General features: G+C 44.4%; 1 protein-coding gene across 3 annotated transcripts in view; it reads right to left on the bottom strand.

Moving 5' to 3' along the window:
* Positions 1 to 4,909: 4,909 nt before the first annotated feature.
* The window catches only part of CDH5 (cadherin 5), a 30,403-nt gene continuing 8,655 nt past the window's right edge, over positions 4,910 to 26,657 (bottom strand). Inside the window, exons 1-12 of one of the 3 annotated variants that reach the window (XM_032121880.1) lie at positions 23,101 to 23,230; positions 17,978 to 18,179; positions 15,441 to 15,729; positions 15,236 to 15,352; positions 14,403 to 14,567; positions 13,827 to 14,014; positions 11,869 to 12,122; positions 11,156 to 11,298; positions 10,467 to 10,591; positions 8,859 to 8,967; positions 8,327 to 8,572; positions 4,910 to 7,548 (exon numbers count right to left, since the gene is read on the bottom strand). In XM_032121880.1, coding sequence (XP_031977771.1) covers positions 7,043 to 7,548; positions 8,327 to 8,572; positions 8,859 to 8,967; positions 10,467 to 10,591; positions 11,156 to 11,298; positions 11,869 to 12,122; positions 13,827 to 14,014; positions 14,403 to 14,567; positions 15,236 to 15,352; positions 15,441 to 15,729; positions 17,978 to 18,179; positions 23,101 to 23,141 — 2,385 coding nt within the window. In that variant the 5' untranslated portion in view covers positions 23,142 to 23,230 and the 3' untranslated portion in view covers positions 4,910 to 7,042. Of the gene's footprint in view, positions 7,549 to 8,326; positions 8,573 to 8,858; positions 8,968 to 10,466; positions 10,592 to 11,155; positions 11,299 to 11,868; positions 12,123 to 13,826; positions 14,015 to 14,402; positions 14,568 to 15,235; positions 15,353 to 15,440; positions 15,730 to 17,977; positions 18,180 to 23,100; positions 23,231 to 26,657 lie in introns of those variants that run through there. The other 2 variants (XM_032121881.1, XM_032121882.1) reach the window with 2 other exon arrangements.

Here is a 26,657-nt window from a genome sequence, read left to right as displayed (position 1 = left end):
AGCTGTGTCCCTCCAGGCTGGCTCTGCTCGCAGGGAATTTGCTCCTTGCATACAGCATAACTTTCTGGATCAGAGGGAGAAATCACTCGTTGTCCCCCCTCTCCTGTTTTTGACCTACAAATTCACCTGCTGCTGTTTCTCTTTCCTCCTTCCTTCTCATCCTGCTTGCTGTCCAGGGCTGTTTGGGGCAGATTGCCAGTGTGCACAATCACTTAATCTGTAACCTTTGGCATTACCTTAGCCCAGTGAAATGCCATAAACAGATCTTAAGCTGACCTAGGTGTTTGCTGTTATTCTTTGTGGCTGACCAGCTGGAGTTCGTCCTGATGATTTGCAGGTGGATCTGGATCCCAAAGGCAGAGCCTGCCTCTCCCACTGTGCTCTCTCTGCAGAACTTGGCAGAGATGCTGATCAGCAGAGTTGCAGTCATCCTTCCAGAGGAGGGGCAGGAGAGAGGATGGAGGCTGATTAAATTACTGAACTAATTCTACTTGCAAGGAGTCTTTGACTTGCAGGTAGTTATTAATCTGTAATTGTGTGACAGGTGATTTCTGGAAGTACTTCCACCTTTTAGGTGATCACTGGAAGGTTCCTGGTACATTTTTGTTACTGGTTTGTTTCTATGGCTGCTTGGGAAAGTTTTACTGCATGGTTATAAGATAGAAATAATTAACAGATTATGACTAGTGGATAAGGTGTGTGCTTGTAAACAAATGTTCTCATTCAAGGCAAAACAGAACCAAGAGTCACTGAAGATAAAAATTATTTGGTGTTGCCTCAGAAAACTCCATCTAGTAGTTGCAGTTCGGTTTGGAAAGAGAATATTCTAGAGAAGTAGGGTTGGATATCTTCATCACCAAAACTGGGTTGCAGTGCTGTGTGACACAGTGGCAGGATTTGGTATGGACTCCTCCTGGCAAACAGGCAAACGTGCCCCAAGGAGGTTGGTCTGGACCAAGGTTTGATTAAAGGAGACATCTGGAGCTTGCATCCTTTCCCCAGAGCCCTTCCCTTGCCCTTTATGCCGTTCAGAACTGCTGCCTGAACAAATCACTGCCGTTTCCTTCAGAAATCCAAGCCTTGCAGCGACCCTGGCTTCCACAAAGGTCTGAGAATTTTTGTGGAGTGGGCGTTAAAGCATGAAACGGCTGGAACGACCTTTGGGGCATTATTAATTTCACTGGCCGTGCTCGGTGTGAGGTGACACACAGGGAAGCAGAGTGGGCATCCGGCAGGAATCCAGCGGGGATCCATCAGCAATCCATCGTGGACCCATCAGGAATCCAGCAGGGATCCATCGGAGATCCATTGGCAATCAAGCGGGGATCCATTTGGAATCCATCATGGGCCCAGCGGAGATCCAGCAGGGATCCATCAGGAAGACAGCAGGGAATCATCAGGACTCCAGTGGGGATCCATTGGGAATCCATCGTGGATCCAGCGGCAATCCAGCAGGAATCCATCGGGAATCCATCGTGGATCCAGCGGGGATCCATAGGGGATCCATCGGGAATCCATCGTGGATCCATCGGGGATCCATCGGGAATCCATCGTGGATCCAGCGGCAATCCATCGGGGATCCATCGGGGATCCATCGGGGATCCATCGGGAATCCATCGGCAAGCTCCGAGCGCGGCCGTGCCCAGCGCTGCCCTCGGGCACCACCTGGCGGCCGCCGGCGGTCATTGCAGCCCGCGCTGCTGAGGCGGGGCCGGGAAGCGTCCCGGGATAAAGGAATAAAGGGCGGTGTTCTGGGAGCGGAGACACGGGATAAAGGGGATTGTCCCGGGAGCAGAAATAAAGGGATAAAGGGCAGTGTCCCGGAGGTAAGGACACGGGATAAAGGCCAGTGTCCGGGGAGCAGGCATTAAGAATAAAGGGCAGTGTCCCGGGGCCAAGAGCAGGATCACAGGATAAAGGGCAGTGTCCCGGTGCTGAGAGCAGGGACACGGGGTAGAGGGCAGTGTCCCGGGGCCAAGAGCAGGATCACAGGATAAAGGGCAGTGTCCTGGGGCCAAGAGCAGGGACACTGGATAAAAGGAAGTGTCCCAGTGCTGGCAGCAAGGCTCAAGTTCCCTGTGAAGTGCCAGGGCACCAGCCTGCATTCCACACCTCTGTGCTGTGGGACACACCAAGTGCAGCTCAGGCCTTTGGCATTTTTAGGTTCTTCAGGTTTGCTCTTTCAGGGGAGAGAGGGAAGCCCGGACAGCTGTTCAGAAAAAGCCATTTTTAAATGCTGGAGGTGGGAATCACGTTTCAGGCTCTTTGCAGTGCCCAGGTTCAGAGCAGTTTGTGGTGGCCACGCACTGCCCCTGGGCTCCACCTGCGGTGGGGCTCGCTGGGGGCAGAGCAGACGGGGTTACCTGGGACCCATCTGGGAATGCTCTGGTTTGCAGGAGCATTGCAGGCCAGGCCTGGGGCTCCTGAGGCTGCCACAAGAGCTCCTGGGACCGTTTGCAGCCCAGCCGTTTCTGACTTTCTGGAAAACCTTCCTGGGGTTGTGTTTCCTGGTTGAGTTTGCCTGGGGAGCTCTGTCTTGCTTTGTTCTGGAGACTTCACCCAAAGCACTGGCTTTCATGTGGAGGTTCTTTTTTAATGAGGAATTAAAGAATCGCAGAGATTTCTGGTTGATTGTGGCATTGATGAAGGGGTTAACTGGATGAATTAAGAGAGTCCTGAGGGGAAGCAGGTGGGACAGCCCCTCACTGAGGCTAAGTGGAAGGAAATGCTGGTTTTCCCTTTTCCTTTAGGTCAGGCAGGAACAAAGTCAGGAAGGTGAGAGAGGTCAGCAAAGATCCGTGCGTGTTTATTGCTCATAAAAGGGTTTTTCTGGTATTGTTTTCTTTTCCTTTTTTCTGATGCAGACTAAAAGAGTGTCTTTGCTGTTTTGTTTTCTGTCATGTTTTTTTTACAGCCAAGATTCAGCCTAAATCTTCCTCTGTGATCTCATCAGACTCTTATTCATTTCCTGGTAGGACTTGATGACTTGTGGTACACTAAGATTGTGAAATGGGAAGATTTCAATGGGAAAGATTTCACCTTGGTGATGTCTTTCATTCCAGAAAGTTTGTGAAGTGAAACCAACGGAGTTGTATTTCTTACTCTTTCAAACTTGAAACATTTATTAAAAAAAAAAAAGGAAAAAAAAAGGGAGAAAACTCAGAAAAGATAGTGATTATTTATTTTTGTCCTAACCCCACCTGAAATACTATGAAAAAAAGTATAACTACAATTTCTAGCCAAATAAGAGAGTATAACACAAACACATATTTACTGCCCCCAGAGCATTTCCCCTGCATGTGACCTATCCCTGGGAGTGAAATCATGTAAAATAAATGTACAGAGGTGGATCTGTACCCCGAACTCTGTGCTCCAAAAGCCAGTGAGGCTTTGCAGGCTTTCCACTCCAGTCAGCCCTGGCAGGGTGACAGTCCCTGTGCAGGGCAGGTGTCACTGCCAGGCTGGCTGGGCCCTCCTGGCGCTGTTCTAAGCCCTTGCTGCTGAAAGGAGAAAAGGGAAGAATGCACTTGTTGAAGAACAAGAGCTCAGAAAGGATTATTTGATTTTCCTTTGGTAACCAATCCTTCAGTTCGCCCTGGGTTTGCTGCTGTGTTTTTCTGTACGGCGTGTCACTAGCACTGGACTGCAACAGGATCATAAACCATAGAATTGAGCTTTCTTTCACTGACTGGAGTAAATCTGCCTTGATAAAGGGACCTTATGTCACCTGCCCTACCTAGGGTGCCACTGTGTGCCACGTGTTCCCATTCAAACAGCTTTTCACTGCTGCTTTGGTACATAGCAAGGATTCTCATCACAAGCCATTGTTTCATAAAAAGTTCTGATAGGGTGGGGCTAAACCTTTATTAAATGGCATGAACTTCTAGATCTGAATGTAATAAAACAACAATTTATGATATATTTTTGGGGATAAGAGATTAAAATGCTTATTAATTAAATGAATAATGAAAACCTTTGTGAGATTCTCTGCTACAAGTTGCAAGTAGCTGTTTAATCAAACTCTTTCTATGGAAAAATGCATTCCATTACAACATAATTAGCACATCTATTGTGTTTTTAATACAACTTGTGCTAAAGTGTGTTTGATCTGGCGTTTGCTCATGGTAATTAGCAGTGAAGGATTTGAACTTTTTTTCTTTATTCCAGGCTTTGTAAATTATAAGTGCCATATCTGGGGAAAATTGATGTGATTTTTTTTTTTTTTAAAGTGCTAGAATAATCTTGGGACTATATTGGGGTAGTCATTAGTAGTAGTAAAAAGAGATGGTGAGAAGCTGTGCTAGCTAAAGCTGCAAATTTAGGGGTAATTTTATTTTCTGGCAGAGATGTGTTTTGTTGTGTATGTCCTGTCTCAGTCCTGAGGGAGCTGGAGGGGTTTGTGCTCCGTGTGTCTGGGGGGCAGGCCAGGGAGGGACGGGTGGCAGGGCTGGGCTGGGCGTGGGTTTCAGCCTGGTTTCCCATTTGGGTCCCACTCCCGGATGCCCCTGGGGCTCCCCTGCTCTGGGGCTGTGCTGAGCCGGGGCTGTGACTCTTCTCCAGCTGAGAGGCAGGAAAACAGGGCAGGAGCTCAGGGATGGTTCAAAGTCACCCTGATGCCTGGCTGCTGAAATCCCAAACATCTGCTGGACCGTGGGATGGATCCTGCAGCACTGCAGAGCTCCCCAGAGGGTTCAACCTTCCCAGCTGCATTGCTGGGGCTTTTCTGTCCCTTACCCAGGGCTTTACCAACAGCTGTGCGAGGAGAGGGAAGAAACTGCTTTTACAGAGAGTTCTTTGGTGAGTTGAGGCCTAGTCTGGGTTCACTTAAGAGTGTTTTTATGGTTGAGGTCACAGCGGCACAAAGCCTGATATTGTCTTCTGGGTGGAACTCATTAATGCACAGAAAACCCAAACTTGAGGCTGGCTTTTATGTAGTAAAAAACAACATAATACAGTACAGGAGTATAAAAAGAAACTGTCCAGTGCAAACATCATATACATTGGAAATGGATACAGTGTTCCTTAAAATAACTTCAAAAAATCAGGCTTAAAAACAGCAATTCCAGGTCATACAATCTGGCTGATACCTACCAAAGTACTTGACTTACTGCACTAAATAATTTCATAGCTAACATTACCTGCTGATAGCCAATACCACAGGTACTGACAAAATCCTACAACTGTAAGTATTATTAGTTAGCATTTTTTATAATACACAAACGTGGAACCCCTACAGTACATACTGCTGGCTGGATTAAGCAAAAGAGAATGAACACATCCAAAATAAAACCAAGGCTGTTATCCCAAAATGTACTTTCTAAGAATAAAGGACGGGATCCAAAGCTGATTTGACCGATGGACAGATTTCTCCTCAGTTTTCCTTTAGTTGCTATTTGAAAAGTTGGGTGATTACATTGTTGATGTTGCATCAGTGTCCAGCCAAGTATTGTGTTGGGCAACTTTTTACAGCAGTGAGGAGTGATGTGAGAGCATTGCTATTTCCTGCCAAGAAAACATTTTGGGGGAAGGGAGTGTGAATTAGAGATGACGTGAACAAGTAAAAAGCAAATTAGTGAGGTTCCACCATACTGGTTTAAGAAAAAAGAGAAAAAAAAAAAAAAAGATTTAGTATTATTTGGTTAACTACCAGATTTAAATAATCAAATCAACTAAACTAATACATACAGCTCCAGCACAGATCCTGCACAGTGGAGGATCTGTGCAGTAGGGCTCTGTTCCTGTTGGAGAGAACAGGACTCTGCACTGCTGGAAGCCAGAGACAGGCCATGGTCCTAAGGGACCCACTTTTCCCAAAATGTACTGGGCCGGGTAACTTCCCATGTGGGAAGTTTCATTCTGGTCATTCTGTGGCTCTTCACCAGGTGGGAAACTGAACACGGTCCCTTACCAGGAACTTGGTGGCTGCAGCTCCAAACCTGCCTTACATTTGTGGTGCTTTTATGCAGCTGAGTCTGTGGGTGTGTAGCATTCTGGTTTGGGAGTCTACAATATTTTCCTAGGTGGAAAATACACCTTCTACAGTACCTGCTAAGAAAAAAAGCACAACAGTTTCACAGTAATGAGGCCCTTCATTGTTTTGTCCCTGAAAAAATGCTATTGCTTTAATAATGCTGAATAAACCCCTTATTCAACATCTTTAGAAATCTAGAGAGACCTATGTTTCCATCTAGAGAGATTTAGTGTTGGAGTCTTAACATTCCCCTGATCTCCACATTTCCTTCCCTGAAGTATATGTTCCATTGAGTAACACTGAGATCCTATTTACAGAGAGAAAAAATAATTTTGCTGCTAGCTAGAGCAAATTCTAGCATGCCAGAAATGTGCCTGAAATCATCATCAGGCTGTTAAAAATGATAGATGAAACCCAGATTGTGTGTCTAAAAATCCTGTCTAATTTTATCTTGAGTAACTCATAGATGTAGTAGAAGGCTATAAAGCAAAAATAATTAATAGAATGGAAAGAAAGAAAAAATCATGCTTCTTTTTGAAAGTGATGGAGTAATTTCTAATATTAAGTGATAGACCATATGTTCCTCTTCTCTACTGGGTAAGCATGAATGTAGAATATCAATAAAGATGTTGCAAGAGGGGCAGGCAAAGCAGCCAGCTGGAGATCCAGGGGGGTTAAAACATCCCTTCTCAACGCCACTCTCCCAGTGGAGGGTGACCTTGGATCATGGGGATGGAAACAGCACAGGAGGAGAGGAATGAGGGCGAAAAAGGGGACAAAACCAGGAAAAGTAGGGAAGATGGGGAGAGGAAGTGTGTCCTGGAAGAGTTGAGCAGGCCCATGAGCAGCAATTTTGGGGGAAAACATGAATGTTAGCAAGGATGGTAGTGCTGGGGGAAGTTAATGAAGGTGGTCTCTGCGTGTCTTTTTAACCCTACTGCAGGTTTTTTCCGTGCCTGTTTGAAATCCTACTACGGCTTGAGGGAAGAACTGTGAGTTCCTCTTTGGCCACTGGCAGTCTCTTGGGGTCTATCTGTAGCAGGAGGGAGAAAATTCATGGCTAGTTTGAACTTAATACACAAAATCTTCACTTGGTTCTGATCCATAGAGCTCAGCCAGCATCTTGAACCTGGGTCCCCAGTCGTTGAGAAAGTCATAATCAATGTCTGAGTCTGAGGAGCCCGAGCCCAGAGAGCTGAGGGACTCCGCGATGGACTCGGCGCCTTCGTAGCCGTAGATGTGCAGAGTGTCGTAGGGCAGCAAATCCCTGTCGTTGTCAGCCTCATCCTTCTTCACCTCGATCATCATCTCCATCCCCCCAGCTCCAGGGGTGATGTTTTCAGGGGGCTTCTGGACCTGTGCATACAGAGAGGGAGCGGCTTCCGCCTTCAGGCCGTTCTTGCGGACGGAGTTGAGCACAGACACGTCGTAGCTGGTGGTGTCCATCTCACCACCTCCCTCCTCGTCGTAGGTGACCAGCTGCTCGTGGATCTCTGCCACGTTCCTCCCGAGGCCGCTCAGATCCTTCTTGTGCCTCTTTCTTAGCAGGATCAGCAATGCAATTACTGCAAAGGAAACTCAGATGAGCGCATGTGAATAGAGAAGTAAGACACTAAAATTGAATTTAAAATACGTAACACAGTCTGAAGTGGTTTTTTTTTGCTGTTTTTTGGAGTGTTTTTTAACGTGTATTTACCAAAAAAATAGTTAAAATTTCTATTTCACTGTAGGATTAGTTGAAGGAGTTCAGTTCAGACAGGAATTGTCCACCTGACTCTTGAACTGGAATTACAAGTACAAATGCATGGTGTCACAAGGTCATTGAATCAACTACTGCCTTGAACTGGTAAATCTCTTAATGCCGAGCATCAGATGCTACTTATGTGGTACTTGCAAAGCAGGCCAGCTCTCAGACAAGAAAAAAGTGCTGAGCCCTGTCTGTGATAGATTTCAAATACAGCAAACAGGTACTGGCCTGCTGATTTGTTACAGATGTATTTATGTTCTGCTTAAAGGGCTTCCAGACCAGTTCTGCCATAGGAAACAGTAATCCTGTTGTTATTGCCCCAGCCCAAATTGACAGTTTTATAGCTGTGTGTGAGGCTGGTACCCGTAAATCAAGTGTATTATGCATGTGTGCAATAACTTCTCCAGGGACTCAGCCTGTCCAGAGGAGTGAGAAGCTGTGCTAACAGGCCAGAGGGGAAGAGCACATGAGATGAATCACATAGGTACAGCATAGCTGGCTTTCTGACCTTTTCATAGCTGCAAAGCTTTTGTGGATCTCAGCTAAAGAAAGAACACAACAATCCTCACATTGTAGTGCAAAGAACATTCCAAAAGTCAGATACTCACCAATGATTGTGAAGATGCAGACAAAAATTGCCACCAGTGCTTGTATGCTGACGCCGACCTGCTTTGCCCTCTCCTCACAGAAAGTGAAGTTGCCTTTCTCGTTGCACTTGCAGACACTGATGACAAGAGTGTTTGTGCTGGTGAGGTCAGGGTCGCCGTTGTCTGAGATGAGGACAGGCAGGTAGTGGAATTTGGCAAGTTCCCGATTAAACTGCCCGTATTTGACAGTGATGTTAGCGGTGTTATCTGGAAGGAGTAATGACATCCCATTTAGTGATAATCTCTACCAGATTGTCCTCACAGATTTCCTGTCAGTTGGTGCCTCTTCCCCTCAGACAGTCCCAGCCTTTCGGGAGCCCAGTGAAACTTCGGTGGCAACAAACACCTTTTATTTCAGTATGTTAAGCCTTTAAAAATACAAGAGTTACTTAGCTCAGCTAGACTAACCACAGGTCAGTGCTACAGCTTTTCTTCCCTGAGTGCCAGGGTCCCAGTCTGAGCAGCTAGGAAAGGCATTGCAGGGATACACTACCGTAGTTCTCAGCCAGGGAGAAGTTGCTATCTTCTGTGGCCAGTAGGTATCTGAAGAAACCTCTGGGTGATGTCTCATCCTTGTCAACAGCTGAAATCCTGATGATCACCTACAAGGATGGAAGAGGTCACGGTTTTCAGTGCACATTGCCTCCAGTGATAAAACCTGTGGAGTGTTCGAGCTGAGCTGTGTGTCCTGTGTAACCCTTCAGTAAAGGGCAGGACACAGGTATCTCAGGATGCTCCTCTTAAAGTTTTTTCAAGGCAAGCATTTTCTTTGTGGGTCTTCAAAGAGACCAGTTTTGCCTCTTCAAATTTTGTGTAACGAAGGCACGAAAAAAGCCTCATGCTCAAAGATATATGGCTTGTGGAAATGTCTAAGATGGTGTCTTCTCAAGTGCTCAGCCTACTTTGAGGTGTGACTGTCATTTGTGGAATACCACTAAGACTGCCACGCCTGAAGGACATGCTTGGGTTTTGAAATCCTCAATCTGATGTAGATTAGATGTATAAAATATAAAAAATGTGTCTGATTATGTCCCAAAGGTATTTTAAAAATTAAACTAAAGGTGAAATTAACACCTTGTGTGTTCTATCAGAGAGTCTAGGCAGCGACAGAGTGTCCTGGTTCCAGCTAGGAAAGAGCTAATTTTTTTTTCAGTAGCTGGGAGGGGGCACAGAGGTTATTCTAGACCATCTCATGTCCTTGCTGGGAGGGGAAAGGGACTCTCTTCCTGGGAGAGGGGTTCCTTCTGTTCGAGCAAGTGTGGTGGAGGGAGTGGTGGGATAATGCTGGTGCTGAGCCAGAGGGAGCAGCTTGGGTGGCGTTGCTGCTCCACACTCTCTCTATTTTTTTCTATATTTATTTTTTGTTATTTATATTGTTGCTATTACTGCTCATTTTCTTATCTCACTCCCGTTTCCAGTAAGTTGTTCTTATCTCAGCCCATGATCTTTAACTTTGGTGCCTCCAGTTCTCCTCTCCATCCTGCTGCAGTGGAAAAGGTGGGGGAGTGAGTGCTGTGTGGTTTGGAGTTCAGTGGGAACACTAAACTGGGGAGTACCATTCCTAAACCATGACACAAAGTATCTTAACTAAACAAATATTACAGTCTAGGCTGAACGCTTGTGGCCAAACAGGTACATCCAAAATACTGACACTATTTGTGCCAAGTACTAACACATTTTGTGTGTGCACATCCATGCACTCTGTGACCACAAAATAAAGTTCCATGCAGCAATGTTTCTCTTACAAGCTTGAAATGGTTTCCATCTCAGTATCACATATGAGCATTTGTGTGATGGAACTGAGTTGCTGATTTTTGCTGTGCAAAGCTTGGCTGTCCTTCATGGCTCAACTGTTAATACACAGACGTGAGAGCCTGGGGGGAGAGGAGCAGTGCAGCCCATGTGTGCAAGCAGATAAAAGTCAACATTCCAACAGGGTAATGTCCTTGAGAGATATTCCTGACCACTGATGGTTTGGAAATCAGTGAAATGATCAGGTGCTTTGGCATGAAAACTGAGACTCACTTTCATTAAAAGACATCTTTCGCTTGAGCTTGCAAGCAGTAATTCAGGTCTCAGGGAAAAACTCTCCCTGTCTCACCTTTCCTGGTGCAGCATTTTCACACACTCGGGGTTCCTCGGGAGAAACAAGTTCTGGAGCATTGTCATTTACGTCATCAACTATGACATGAACGTGGGCATGTGACTCTCTGTCGGAAAGACGGCCTGGAATGACAAGAAGGGTACAAGTCTCACAAGTCTGGACTCCCAGTGCTGGCTTCCCACACTTTGTGACCACTTCTGTGCCTCCCACATGAAGAAGAATTTCTAGCTCCATCATAATTTAAACTTTTCCTCTGAGATTAAGTTATTTTCCTAAAATCTCTCCTAATGGGTAAATCATCAAGGGTCTTTGAGGAATAAAATGACAGTAGCTTATGGCTTCCTGATTCTTCCCACTGCACGGTGATGGATTGAGCATCGTTCTCTGCCACTAAACCACCATGGACAGAACAGGCCATGTCTGTATTATTAAATATCAAACCAAGTGGGGACTGGCCTGCCCCACTCCCTGGAGCTGAGCAAAGCCAGGGGCCAAATCTTAAAAAGATCTTTGACCTATTTGTAGGGATTTGTTTGATTTGGAAGATGATTATGCAAACCTTGAAGCCCCCCCTTCATTCAGGAGGAACAGCCTGTCAGGTTGTGCCTTTCATTTTTGATAAGCTGCGGCCCTGCTGGAAAGGTGTACCCAGATTTCTTTCGAACTGGGAAATGGGTGGCACTTACCATCTTCAAGGATTTCCACAGCTGCTACAGTGATGTTGTATGAGGAGCTGAATTCTCTGTCCAGAGGCTTGGGAAGCTGAATAACTCCATTATTGGATACCCTGACGTAGTCTCCATTAGGGCTAGCTCTACGCTGAATATATCTGTTTTTTGTTTAAAACAAGATATGTCAATGCAAGGCTGGTAATGCTGTGTTTCACATCATTTCTTCTCAGAGGAAGGTCAGAGAGTTCTTGTGTGAAATTACATTAATATCTTGACCAGGAGGGCTGAGAAGTTTTCCCTAAAACTATGCAAGCTGTGAGACTGAAATACACCCGTCCGAGGAGTTTCCAGATTATTGTACTTTGCTCTTTCAGAAGTCTATTTCCTTCTCTAAGCACATGCTTGGGAGAGCTCTTACAATAAAAAATATAACAATAAATTATAGCCATGTAAAAATATCCAGGATTATATTTTTTCCCTAAATATGAAAATGTTTTATCAGTAACACCATGTGGTAATTACATGGGTAAATGTAATTTATGTTCAGCTTTTGGTGACCATATATATCCATGGCTGCAGGGCTGAAAAATCAGCTTGGATTTTTTTGTTTTGTTTGGCATGCAGATTCTGAAAAATAGGGCCAAAGTCTTGATTCTTTGTCAAATTCTTGGTGTCATTAATGAATTCTGCACTTTTAAACAGAATTGCTGAAGCTGGTGTTGTCTTACCTGATTTTCCGTTTAGCAGCGTCGGGGTCCTCTGCATGAACGGAACCAAGTGTTTTTACTTCTGCATGGTTTTCCCTCACTTTAAATTCATATGGGAGTTTAGTAAAGACAGGAGGCTCATCCACATCGGTGACTTCGATGGTGACTCTGGAGATGCTCCGGGGGTTGCCGGGTTTGAAATGGCGAAGGTTAACGGTGGGGTCTGTTGCTTCAATGCTAAACCTGTATTCTGCTACTGTTTCGAAGTCCAGGGGCTAAAACAAAAGACAGTTACAGATAATCTTCCATTGGCGATGTCTAAGCACACTTTCCATTGGCTCTCTGTGTGGATTTAAGATCTGTGCTCTATTTCATGCTTGGCAATGTTACCAAATTGCATCTTGGCTGGACCCGTGGGGGAGCATTTCCCAGCTGAACTCTGTCATAGTGTGGCTCAAACTACCTCTGGTGTGGAACAGATTCATCCAGTAGTTTAAGTTCAGCAAGTAACTCTTGGGTTAAATAATTTTCTTTTTATAATGCTGTAACTACCAAAATTTGGTTAGCTCCTGTCCCCCAAAGGCTGGGGAAGAGGTTCTCCTCCTGGCTAAGCTTTGTGTTCTGAAAGCATTCAAGGCAGATTGCAGATCTGCACTGACTGACAGCTGGGGCATTTAGTGATGAATGACATCCTCTTCCCTGTTTTTCCCCTTGCCTGAGATTATAAAAGGAATAACACAATGGGAGGAAGGCCAGGAGCTTGGGCAGTAAGAAATGCACCTTTCAAAGTTTCCTCTGTTCTACCACCTGAGATTCTAAAAGCACTGAGATACACAGCAGTTATGGTGACTCTTGTTTTTCTCTTGAGTAGATGCTGCAAAGGGAAGTGATGAGACGTATCCAGCAGCTGACATTTTATCTCACATGGCTGCATATTTAAAATTACGACGTGCACGGCCAAAATCACATTGCAAAACAGGGTGGTGAACTTTGCCCACTAAGTGTTGAAGGAAGAGCTGGATCCAAATCACTCAGGGAGTGTGTGTGGGGTCTGTGACTGCTCCTCCTCTGGGCAGGCACTCCCCAGGTCCTGGGAAGACCAGGGGAAGAGCTGCACCGGGTGAAGGACAGCTGCTCATACCCAGTGTGACCACAGCCAAGGATTTTACTGCCTTGAAATACCTGGTACTGTTTTTCCTGAAAGTTTTCTCTTCTTAATGACATTTCTAGTCTTAGCAGTTACAGAGAGACATTTGGAAGGGAAAAACACATTCCTGTCAATCTGAGGATTACAGGAGCTGATTCATAGTCCTCTCTCCTCTTTTTCTTTTAACAGCAAGTCAATGAAATCAATGAAGTCTTGGTTTGGCAATGCTCTGCAGCAGTCCCTTGGTACAAATCAAGTGGGTTTGAGAATTTAAAAAGAACAGAGAATCAAACCCTAATAAAGGCTTTGGAGAGACTTAAGGACTTAGAAGAAATTAGTGGGGAAGCTCTGAAAACACCCTGGGGAAGGTAAGGGAGCTGTGGCTCAGACTGGAGCAAATGCCAAACTGCAAAGGGGTCTTAGAAAAGAGGTCGGGTGGACTCATTCACATTTTCTACTTTGGTTTCACATGGGCTGCAGAAGGGAAGGATTCTGTGACTTGGCCAGTGGGTTCAACTCTTAAATCTCTGCCTCTTTGAAGCATCTCACCACCTGAAGTGTGCGAGGAGCCCATAGTGCGTAACCTGAATATCTGACACAGCCCCCACTGCACTCTGCAGTAATTCTGGAATTTTTCAGGTCTAGAGGTTGAAAAGGACTAGAAATCACCAGCTCTTCTTCGCCCAGAGCTTGGAGAGCTGGTGTTCAGGATCAGTATATTTCATGCTGACTTTCATGCATTTCCATTTTTTCCTGCTGCTAGTCCTAAACCAAAACCACTACATTACACATGGAAAACCACAATAATCGTCTTTGTTACAGGGAAAAGTACCTTCTTTGGCCTAATGATTCCTTCATTTGTGTATGGATTGGCTACAATGTCAAAGGTGTCCCTGAACTCTCCCTGGATAAAGCTGTATCTTGTATTTCTGTGTTGTGGTTCATCAATATCTTCTACTTTGACTCTGCCAACTTCTCCTCCCACTGAAATGTTTTCAGGAACTTTAAAGTGAAAAGACGCTGTTAAAAAAACAGAAAAAGACGTAAGGAGTGTGTACATGGAAGTTAGAACTTAGTTAAAAATGGTCTTACTTGATAGATGCACAGAGAAATATTTCATTGAGAATTCAGCATTGCATATCTCTAAGACATATAAAAGTATAAATAATACCCCAAATTGTCAAGATCTTTAGCAAAGTGATGAAATCAATATTGATTTTTGTTTTCTGCTCTAGGTGTGCATCGCCCAGGAAAAGTGGCTGTGGCTGAAGCATGGAAGAACATGAACACGTAAAGTTCTTTTGGCCACTTTAAAGGAAAGGTGAGTTGTGCTGGACTGTGACCTAAACTCGTTGTGCTTGTGTCAGCCCCTGGTTTCCAAGAGGTTCAGAGCCCGTGTGACACTCACGGTGTTTGAACACTGGGAAGTTGTCGTTGATGTCGGACAGAGTGATGATCACTGTGGCTGTGCTGGAATCCCCAGAAAACCCCGGAGCATCTTTGGCTTGAACAACAATCTCGTACGTTGATTTAGTCTCTCTGTCTAAATTAGGCTCTTTTGTATAAATCACTCCTGTGAAAAAATAACATGGAATACAATTAGATTTCGCAGCACATCCAACATCTCTTCAATTTTGACAGCAGATTTTTATCTTATGCCACACATTCAGGGGTATTTTTCAACAAATGTTAGAAATTTTTCTGCATGATGGAATATTTAGGAGAATTATTGCAGAATATTCCTTTCAACAGATCTTTAACCTCTTTACCTGCGTTCTTTGCTCTAGCAGACTAGTGTGGTTACAAGAGATACTGACATTGGTTTTAAAACTGGACAAAATTTAATCTAGAAAGTTTAGGAAAGCAAATGATTATTGATTATTGAATGCTGCTTCAGAATCTGTGTATTCCCTTTTCCTGTTTAGTCACAGGAACAGTATCTATGCTGAATTGAAAACATGAACTCATCTTTGCTCCTGGTCAATCTCTCTGTAAGTGGGAAAAAAATGACCTTTTATCTTCTCATGTTCATGGCAGTTGATTTCCTGATTTTATTAGTTCATTTCCAGATGGGGACTGTGGCACTGCGGAGTGTGAATGCAAAACATTTCTAAATCATGTTTAAAATTATATTTTTGAATTATTATTTCTCTTTTCCAGAATGAAAAAGGCTTAAAACTGCGTTTTCTTCAAAGGGTAGGGTAAGGACAAAGTGTAAGGACATTTGTGTGTCTGACTTACCAGAGTCATCAATGGTGAAATATTCGCCTCCTTTAGTGACTTGGTAGGTCACTGTGGCATGACCTGACACTGTTGGGTCATCAGCATCCACAGCTGTCACTTTGGTGACTGAGGTTCCTAGAAAAAGATTTTCAAGCTGCATAGTTAGTATAAATTCTGCTTTTTAACCCCAGCCATGGAGGGAGATGAGTGAGGGAGGACATACCTACTGGTGACATTTCTGGGACAGATCCATTGAACACCTTTTGTACAAACACAGGGGCATTGTCGTTGATATCATACACCTTGATGATGAATTTGGAGGGGCGTTCCAGTGACCTGTTGTTTGTTCTGTCAATAATGAGGGCTGTCAGCTCATACTCTGCCTTCTTCTCCCTGTCCAGCCTCTCAAAGGCGTAGACGTCCCCACTGGTCTCCTCCACCTTGAAAATGGTGTTGGCATATTCACCCTCTATGATGTACTTGGCGTTGTTGTTCCTTACACTGGATGTGATCTGGAAGGAAAGTGTAATTCAGAGAGATAAGGGTGGGGCTTGGCAGCTCGATGCAGCAGTTTCTCCCAGAGGATTCATACAGTCAGGAATTCTTCATCCCATTGGGAACCAGAGCAGCCCTCAGGACTTTTGCTGTCAGCTGGGGCATCACTGAACAGCACCACAGCAGCATCTGGGGTTATAGGATGGCACTTGCATTCACACTGAAACTTGCTGGTGTATATAGAAAAAAGCTTTTTTTAAAATAATATCTCATATTTCCTAAAGATATAAATTGTTCATGCAGCCAACACTTACAGATAATTAACTTCATTATGTCTAAACGTGAGCTACGGTTCAGTTTGAGTTGCTCTTGTTTGCAACTTTCTGAACCTGCCAGGGGTTTTTGCTCAGTTCCACAGGATTACAGGAACAAATCTGTATTCACAACTCCTGACACTATTCAGCATTAGCCTCTATTCCTTAGCACTTAGCAGAATTCCTGCCACAGCTCAGTCACATGCAGTCTTTTAATAGGCAGTCTTCAGCCTCATGGACTGACAGGAAGGTTACATTTCCACCCCATAGATTTTAAAATTTAAGGTTATATGCAATGAGAAAAGGATGGGATAAGAGGAATGAACAATAATCTGTTTTAAAATATAATTTAATCCAATTATAAATGCTTTTGCACGCTACTTGATCTGCAGATAATGTGATGATGCTTCCCTTTCTATACCCTCACGCATCCAGGGACACTGAGAGATGATTTAAACCACGATTTTCCATGCACTATATCAGCATTCTTATTTCAGCCAGCTAATTATCAAGGATTGCTGGGTTTGACCAAGTATTTCTAGCCTTTTGTTACCGATGTTATCATCAATGTCACCTGTTGTGTATTCAGGATTTGATTTATCCTGTAGCTGTCATTTACTGTTGAGCATTGTTACAATTTCGGTTTTCTCTTTTGAAATGTGTCATTAATATTTCCACCCCTCACTCCTCAATCACGCTTCTGGCTGCTGGGGCTGCTGGAGAGCAGTTCACAACTCTGGAGATGTCACATGAGAAATAACCTCACCCCTGTCTCAAGGATGGGCTAGTCAGTGCCTTCTTTCTCAGTTTTTATGTACCTGTTCAGTGCAAAAAGTACAAACTTCTCAGAATGCCTTTTCTGGTGCTGAGGATGAGCACACAAAGGAAAGCAGCAAGGTGGTGCACGATAAAATCGGAACGTGTCAGCACGTTCCTGCAGCTGTCACTCAGCCCTGCCATGCTGCTCCCGGGGCCTTTCTTTAAAGGGTTTATCAAGGGCTCAGTGCTGCAGATACACCGAGCAGCCACGGCAGCAGCAAGCAGGAGATTGTTGAAACACCCCGGAGTTGTACAAAGGGAATTAATCTTATTTAGGACAGCTCCAGGAATAGAAGCTGCTCCTCAGTCTGGGGCTGAATTGGTCTGAAATGAAACAGAGATGCCCTGTGGTAGCTGAGAGGACCCTGTGGCCTCTTTGCTTTCTCTGTGGTGCTTTCTGGCAGCCAAGAGCAGCCAGCAAGGCCTGTTTGACTTTGCTGAGACAGCCCTGACAGATGTGAGTGTTGTACGGGGCAGGAAAACGTTCAGCTGCATTTATCTGCAAAGTGTCACAGTGCATCACTTTGAAAGACTAGATTGGGAGAACTTTTCCTGGGTGATATGCAGTTAATAACAGGCTTTTATGAGCACTGCCCTGAAGAAAATGAGTTTGCAAGCAGGTCAGTGCTTGTTAGTATTTTTAAAAATGATTTGCTTTTGCTTTGTGCAACAATATTTTTGATTGTGTAACAGTATTTCGAAACATAGCACTCGTGTTTGGTGTCCAAGCTGAGAGATGGAACTGTGTGTTTTAATACATACATTTTATTTGCTGATCTCTGAGGTTTCTGAAAGAATCTTGTGCTTCCAGAAAAATACTGACATGTATCAGGCACCAGACTTCCTTCCTAATCATGCACCTGCAGGTAGCGTGGCTGTTCCCACATTGTGGCATCTCCAGACCTGCCATTCCCTTAAATTTATTTGTATTCTTCAAAGGAATTAAAATCCCTTTGATACTGTTTTTCATTTACTCTTTGCCCACATTTTGAAGATTTTAACATGTTAATATGTAGGTATTAAGTCCCATTTCTATTTCCTTTTCATCTCTCCTGCTCAGACTGCAAACAACATTTTTCAGGATTCTTGTTTGCTATTTTCAGTCACTCATTGCTCACAGGCTGCTGCTTACCTTGCCAACATGGTGTGGCAAAGGTGTATCAATCTCTTCCTTGATGTGCATTTGGTTCCATATCCAGTCTCTCTTCTGGCGCTTGTGGCTGACATTGTTTGAACAAAGGTTTTGGGTTGATTTCTGGCTTCCTCCATCAGCAAATGCTGGAGCCAGGAACAATGAGAAAAGTAGAATAAAGTGGCTCATCTTCTTCTGTAGCCTGGAAAGTAATATAGAAATGCAAAAATATAAATAACAGAATCAGATTAAGCAGAGGGAGCACACATAGAGGTGCAAATGGACATTCCTTCTGTAGGGAAGTTTGATCTCTTTGTTTCTTTTCATTTGCCTCAGCATCAAAATTTGAAGGCTTCTTCCTTCTATGAAGCAGTTTTAGCTGGATGACAACTGTAAAAACCAACACAAAGTATTTCAATTCAATAAAAAGTGAGTTTTGAATGTTGGTATGAAGGCCAGCATCCCCCTGAGTGACTGTCATTGCCCTGAGGAGCAGATTCAGAGCCGGAGTCCCCCCTGCGCACAAGGACAGGGAAGCCCCTGGCACCATGGCTGAGCTTGAGTTAACTCCACTTGAAATGAAACATTCAGGCTTGAGAAACCCAAATGCAGTGTTTTGACATGCCCCAACACAAAATATGCTGTAGTCAATATCTTCATATGGAAAATATTGATGTAGAATAAAATCTGGTGGTTTTTTTTTTTTTTTTGGTGGAGAAAGTGATTTGTGTGAAATTTTTAATCAATTCCAAGTACAATACAGCAAATTATCTTTCCTTAAGAGCTCATCTATTGATTCAACTCCTTGTCTTCTGAAACTTTTGGAGACTCACATAAAGTTCCTTTATCCCCTGTTCTCAGGCTTTAACATCTGCAAAATGATAATTTGTGAAATGATTTTCAGGTGAAACTGTATTTTTGCATCCTGTATTAATATTAGCAAACTTTAGGCCTGACTTTCTTATCAGAGGAGTTATTTTAATGTATCAAAGCTGATTCATTTTCTTCCTAAATTTCCCGTTCCCAATATAAAGGATTGTCAGGGAACTTTAACACTCAAGTAATCAGACTTCAAATTGCACATAAATGACTTTCCATTAGCTTTTAGGAGCTGTCAGCATGCACATCAAAAATAAACCTGTTAATTGTGATGAGAAGTTGGCATCACACAGGTTGATAGATGTGAGATTAAATTAATATTTTCATCAGGAAGGTGCTGAGACATTTCCAAAATTACTCTTTGGTAACCAAGCAATCAGTGTTATCCGGTGGTGCAGCATCATTGTCAGTAAAAAAGATTTTATTTACCATGAAATGTTGCTTTCCTCTACTGTTCTCTCTCCCACATTGTTGTACATAAACTGAGGAACATTCCTCCTTTGTGGCTGTGTAGGAAGTGACTGAATAAGGTGGATTTGAAGTTGCTTTTTAATAGATAAGCTGTGTTTAATACAGTTTTCTGGATTCAAACAATGCTTTTTGATTTAGCTACTTTTTTCTATTCTATGCACTTAGCTTGACTCTGAATATTTTTAGAAAAATGAGTATGATTTAGCTGTTTTTCTATGCTTTATTTTTGATGATGAATGTTTTATAACTGGAAACTGGAAGGCAGTGATATGATTCTGTTGTGATTGCCTAGGTCTGACTTTTACTGTAAAACTACAAAACATGATAACCAAAGGAAGCCAGTTGGACAATGCCAACCAGCACAGGCTGTGGTTCCGCCAAAGAACAGACTGGAGTGTTGAAAGTCCTTTTCTCTTGTTGCTGTGCTGAGTGGAGCTCTCCTGTAGTGCTGAGCTGCTGCTTGGAAGTTTTAAACCAGAAAGTGCTGACTGAATTATTTAGATATATGTGCATTTCAGCTGAAACTTTAGCTACCCCTTTCACTCAGCGTGTCCATCTTTGGCTTTGTAGATTTTAAATGATGCCATGAAGATTTTTGCCTTTTCTTTTATACCCCTGTTATACCTTTTTACAACTTCTGTACTCCTAGTGCTTTTTGCCTACATTCTTGGACTTGTTTGTTAAGCTGAGAGACTCAACATTTAGAAGCTTCGTAGCCAGGGATCAGTGTGCCCCAGACCCCAAGGTCCTCTCCAGAACACATTCTGTAAACCAAGATAGAACCATCCAGGGGAAGGTTCCCTGGGGAGGGGGGGCTCACTTGAGCCTCTCATTGGGGAATCTTTGATAGATCTGCTAATTAGTAAAACCTATAATGATATACCCAATGCTGGGGGGGGCGGACACAGAGATAGACTCGGCGGGGTGCATCTCGATGCATATGACCTGGACGTGTGCACCTAAGGATCCTTAAAATAAATACCAAGGTAAAATCCCTTTTCCACTTCTAACCGTATATGACTCTTGATTTTAAGACCAGGAAAAGGCATCATAAAGAGTCTTCAATTCCTTTAACTCCTCATTAATTGATTCCTTGCTCATATTTGCCCAGCCTCCCTGGTAAGTGAAGGGCTCGTTTGGCAGTAGTTTGGAGGACCTTGGCTGCCTCTGGCACTGCAGATCAAACCCAGATGGAGGTGGGAGAGCCTCTTGCAAAAACTGATTTCTGCTTCACCTCTGGCATCTTTCAAACTGCTCATTTTGGGGAAATGACAGTGCACACTGGAGCTCCCTCTTCTCCAGGGACATGGGAGGTGCCTTGCCCCGTAGGACAGGCTGACCCCGGGGACACTTCCTCCATGGCACCATGCACCTGTTCCCAAATTTGGCAGCTGGCAGCCTTTGCTGAGCCTGTCACTGAATTCCTCCCAGTGTTGAGGAATGCTCCTCCCTGGCAGCACGTACGGAGCGGGGCCCTGCGGAGCAGTGGCGGGATAAGGGCTCTGTCCTGGTGGGAAGGCCACGTTCCGGGGATGCCGCGTCCCAGGGTTGTCAGCTCTTGACAAGCTGCACTAAATGCTCTCTCTTTTCTGGCCATGACAGTTCTCCTTCCCAGCACTTCTCACTGCCAGAGGCAGCAGCAGAAGGGGTCATTCCCATGCCTGAGCAGAAGGCATTCCCATGGAGCCACAAGCAAGAACATTTCTGAGGGATAACAGGGGATTATTTACAGGTAGGGATCAGCTTTTCCTTTCTTCCTGTGTCTGCTGGGACAGCCAGGACTGAGGGGAGGGAATCAGGTGCATCCCTTCAAGCAGTGACCCCCCCAGGCTTCCGGCACAGCTTTGGAATGCACGTGGGTCTCCTGGATGCTGCCACGAGTCCCTGCCCTGCTCTGCCCTCACAACAGCCCCCAGTTACCCCTGCGTTGCTGCCTGATTAGCCCAACAGTTCCAGATTCTTTCAACCTAATCAGGGACCGTAAATGTTCCTGAAAGCTAGCAGGAAATGGTTTATTCAAGCAGCTGAGTTTCTGTCTCTGCTCTTAAATTTTCTTCCAGCAAATGATGGGTTTTCCCACCCATATTATTCATTTTATGTGTTGAATTATTTTAGCAAATAACTCTTGGTCTGCAGGGTACTGTAGACAGTTAACTGAGAAATTCTGGTATTCAAAGTGATTTATGTGACACATGACTCACATAGCACAGTTTCTTCTTCCAGACTGGGAGTAATTATTAAAAAAATGTCGGGGGGAGATACAGACAATACTGTACTAATTAAAATTTGCTTTTACAGGTTTTTGGCAAGTAATCAACTGTAAAGGTGATGAACAGCTGATGTAAATACAGTCTCCATGTAATGAAACCACATTGGATGAAATATTCTTATGAACATTTACGGTTTTTTGGTTTTTTCTGGTATTTGCCTCTCACCTAGTTTGCTTCTCACTCTAAAAGTGTATATTAATGCTTATGCAAGGGTAGTTCAGTTGGCAAAGAAATTTGTTCTATGCTTGTGTGTTAAACAAAGGTTAAACCAGGCTTCTGTACAGAGATTTTAGGAAATGAGGGACACTTGCCTCTGAAATGATGTAATTTTCTGGTCGATCATACTAAAACCTTATACTTAACTTTGAGAATTTTTCAGTATCCAAAAAACCCAAATAGTGGTAGAGTGGTGATAATGAACATCCTGAGAGAGAAATTTGCTAAAAGTGGCTGTCATACACAAGAAAAGAAACACATTTTAAAAGGGTTATGTCCATGTTGTTGAGATAATTTGCATAACTGACTGTGAGAAAGGCTGGAAATGAAAGATTATTTTTACTTATTGGAATCTGAATGATGTAAGTGAAAATGAAAAACCCCCTATGAAAAGATTAGTCTTTCTTGGAGTAGACAGCACTGAAAAATTATTTTTCAGATGCAAAAAATATTCTTTGATACACTATCTAAACACCTCCAAAATTGCTGTGCTCAGTGAAACCATGGCAGATACAGAGGGCACAATCTGACCTGGTCTCAGGGAGCAGAATGCCTCCGAACAGCCTGGCCACACAGAATCCATTTTAACATTAATCTCCCATCTGTATGATGGATAGGACCAAAACTAAATGTGTGAATGCAGTGAGCCCTAAGAGACAGAAAGTTAACACACCAAACACAGGAGGGGGATAAATGATCTTTTTTCTTTTCAGTGCTGCAGCTTTGGTGAGCATGCAGAACATTATTAAAGGAAAATAGCCTTAGCAGTTCTTAATGCTGCCTTTCACGGGCCATAAAGGGCTGTGCAAACCTGGATTAATAAAGCTCCTCACGTCTCTGAAAAGCCCTGCAGGCAGATAAAAAGCATTATCCCTTCCAAAAGGGGCATTGGAAGCACAGAGGACTGAAACGTGTCTGTGGTGTCCTGACAGGGACCAGGGACAGGAGACACAATGGTCTCAGGTTTTGCTGTCCCAGTTCCCTCAGCTCAGAACTGGTGCCCGTGGCTCCCAGGGGAGCAGCAGAAGGTGTCCCCAGGTGAGGTTGTTAGGTTGGGATTGGTGCCCATGGCTGTGCCCAGCTCCCAGGGGAGCAGCAGAAGGGGTCCCTGCCCAGGTGAGGTTGTTGGGTCAGGATTGGTGCCCATGGCTGTGCCCAGCTCCCAGGGGAGCAGCAGAAGGGGTCCCTGCCCAGGTGAGGTTGTTAGGTTGGGATTGGTGCCCATGGCTGTGCCCATGGCTCCCAGGGGAGCAGCAGAAGGGGTCCCTGCCCAGGTGAGGTTGTTACCTGTCCCGTTCCCCTCCATCCGCGGGCTGAGCCGTGGTCATGCCGCGCTGCCGGGGCTCCTGTGGGACAGGAGCTCAGGGCACCCAGTGACAACGGGAACTGGGGAGGTCCTCAAACCTTAGTGACACTGAAACCAGCTGGCTAAGGGAATCGTGCAATGTTTGACTCAGATGAATTATTTTTTTGCATTTTCAGATGTAATTTCTGTCGGGGCAGAACTCGGTGTTTCTCTTTGTCTGTCACATGTCCCCTCACAGTGATCAAAATAAGCCTTTCCTGAGAACATTGTGCTGCTTGTTCCCTTCCAGATTACTGAGCTGATTTCAACGGGCCTCGTGCCTGACTACCTGGGGTTGGATTTTTGATTGTCCTTGTGTGGATTTTATGCATGTGAGAAGTGATTTCCACTGATGACTAAACAGTCTGGAGTGCAAATGCCTGCCTGGAACTGGTTCTAAAGTGCCATTTTATATGCAGTGATTGTACCTTTAAGTAAATAGCCACTTTGATGACTGAACAATCTGGAGTGCAAATGCCTGCCTGAAAACTGATTGGAAAATGACATTTTTCTGCTTGGGATAGTACCTTTGAATGGACACTTCAGCAATATCTTAAGTAAACTTGCTACTTTAAAAATAGCAGTGTTGTAAGAGCACTCGTGGTGCTGCTCAGTTCTTGGTGTGGATGCTGCAGCAGTGTATGAACACAGGTGAGGACATAATTCAGCACTTCTGATTTTGGCTCCTCTTTTTTTTTTTTTTTTTTTTTTCCCAGGGAAAAAGAATTAATTCTAATCTGAAATCGCTTTGTGATTTCAGCCCCACATTTCTGGTAGGCCTGGGGGAAGTGTATTAATGGTTTTCTCCCTGTCTATTCAGCTCACCAGGAAGTTTCTCCTGGATGATGCACAATACAACTTCATGTCATGGATGGATAGACTCCTCAGCGAGGACAGATTTCTCTTCTGGAAATTAAGAAATTTGGCTATAAAAGCCCTGTAAATACTTGCTCTGTATACACTAAAGATTTACTGCCTTGGTGGAAAGAAGGCAGCCAAATTGTGCTCCCAGTCTTTCTGTTACCTCAGATACAGAACTGGGAAAAAATGAGAGAGGCAAGACCTGGTTTGGCGGGATTTCTTTTCTTTTTTTCCTTTTTTATCCTTTTTTTTTTTTTTTTCCTTTTGAAAGAAGAAAAGCCGCCCTCCAAGCTAGTGAGTGACAATCTGTGCCCTAAAGATGGGTGAGTAGCAAAAAATGAATCTACCCCCAGCCTCCCAGCGATCCTGACACCCCTGCTTGCATTTTAGTGAGTGACCTGCTGGTTTAAAGTGCTGCAGTGAATCCTGAGAGAAGGCAGAGTGCGAGCTGAAAATAAGAAATGTATGGTCCAAGAAGACATTGGTTGTAAACAGAATGAGTGAGGAAGGATGGTCTTGTTTGTTCCTTGCTGATAAATCTGATTGAGTTGAGAGAGTCCTGTCAGACAGTGAAGCACTAAGGCCCAAAATCTCAAAGGTGGAAGGATTTTTAACCTCTGCTGGTTTCTCTCAATTTCTAGTTAACCTTCTCTTAATGTGCATCTTCAAAAAACTTTCAAAAGCATATTTGCAGTCTGGAGGGTGCTGTCTATGCTCCTACCTGCCTCGTATCTGATAAAGAATGGATTTGTTACAAAATTATTGAATGTGTGTTGCTGGTGTATTCAATTTCCTGTTCACAAATACACATTTGTTTGGCCTTGATCTTGATTTCCCTTTACATAATACCTGCACAGCTCAGAATCAGCTCTGAATTTGGCTTCTGTTAGAATTCAAGAAAACCTCAAAGAATCTCTTTGCCTGTGAAGATTTGGAAGATGGGCTGATAGGTTGTGCCTGGTTGTTCTGTGTTCTTTAGGTACCTGGTAGCCTTTTGTTGGGTAGTGTTAGTTTAAGCATATCTGGGGATCTGAAACCCTTCTGTTTGTGGAAATGAACCCCTACATGATCTAATAAAAGAAGGCCTGGAGAGTCTGTACAAAAGTTTGCAACTTCCACATAAGTCGAGAATATCTAGGACTTATTTTTCTGTGTCACGTCAAAAATCTTACCCAGGAAAATGAGCCACCCACAAGGAGCTGCTCCTCTGGGTCACGTGCACAAGCTTTGATTCCTATTCTCATTTTTAATCAAATAATTTTCCTGTCAATCTGTAGTAACCTGGTTTTTATCTGAGTTTCTTTCTTGTAAATCTAGTAATTGAGAAGCAAATTAAATATATGTTAATGTTTCTGTTACTGGACTGGTCTTTTCAGGGACATTAAGGAAGCACTATTTTTGGATTAGCTGAATTAATAATTCTTGAATGACTTCTGTTGTTGAAATGAGAGTTTAACTGAGGGTTGTTGTTGGGGTTTCAGTTTAGTCTTAGCTTTTTCCTGTTAAAGGAATTTTCTCCCATATGCAAGTTGCTAGGGGACAAATAGCTGTACTTAAGAAAGACAAAAGGGGAGTGGGGCGGACCTGGCTACTCCTTTGTCTACACCTGGGTGTGGGGGCAGTTCGCTCTGAGCGTCCGGAGAGAGAAGCTGCAGAGAAAGGAGCTGCTGCTTCTTTCTTTTTGGCCGTTCTTTCTTCCTGCTGGAAACAACGCCGGGACCCCAAAAGCCGCTTTCCCTGCCCTGCTGGAGGCCGAGCTGTGGCTGCCCTGCCCCGCTGCTGCTTCGAGCTTTCGCTACGCTGTAGCCCTGCTCGCCCTGCCTGCCTGGGCCTCCGTGGGGTTCTCCCATCTGGATACATCTCGTCTGCCACCAGGGATTTGCGTTCGTCCCTGCCGCTCCAGCCTGCCGTTCTAGCCTGCTGTTTCAGCCTGCTGTTCCCGAGGGTCCGGCTGGACACCGGGATCGGCTGCCCAGGGGTTTGTGAAGCCTTTGTTCCATCCCTCCCCGGGATCCCGGGGCACCGGTGCCGCGTGCTCCCCGAGCTCGCTCCGGAGCGCCCCCTGCAGCCGCGGGGGAACCATCGCACCTGCCCTGCTCACCGGGAGCCGCCAGCGCCCCTGCCGGCTGCGAGCGGAACTGCACCCGAGGGGAAAGGGCCCGGCAGCCGAGAAGGCTGGCACTGGGTTTGTGATTGCTGTTACTGCCAGAGTTATTGTTGTTTTGTTTGACTGGTTATACACATATATATATATATAGAGTAAAGAACTGTTATTCCTATTTCCCACATCTTCGCCTAAAGGCCCTTGATTTCAAAATATAATAACTTAGAGGGAAAAGGGGTTATATCTGCCACTTCAAGGGGGGGCTTCTGCCTTCCTTAGCAGACACCTGTCTTTCAAAACCGAGACAGTTGTTTGCTGTGGATGACAGATGTGATGGAGGTAAAACAATGCTTTGCAGTCATTAAAATGAGCAGTGACAGTATAGAATTTCTTCTCATCAGTTTGGTGATGCAGCTAATTGTTGTTTTAAGGGATGACTGCTTTCTTGCTGAACATCCTGCTGGTATGTTCAGCAAGAAATCCCCAGTCTTGGTAAATCTGCTGACCTTCTGCCCAGGAGAGAAACACATGTGG

The sequence above is a fragment of the Corvus moneduloides genome, chromosome 12 (genome assembly GCF_009650955.1).
Source record: "Corvus moneduloides isolate bCorMon1 chromosome 12, bCorMon1.pri, whole genome shotgun sequence".
Taxonomy (NCBI): domain Eukaryota; kingdom Metazoa; phylum Chordata; class Aves; order Passeriformes; family Corvidae; genus Corvus; species Corvus moneduloides.
Note: the sequence above shows the minus strand (reverse complement) of the source record. Positions and strands in the feature narration are given on the sequence as shown.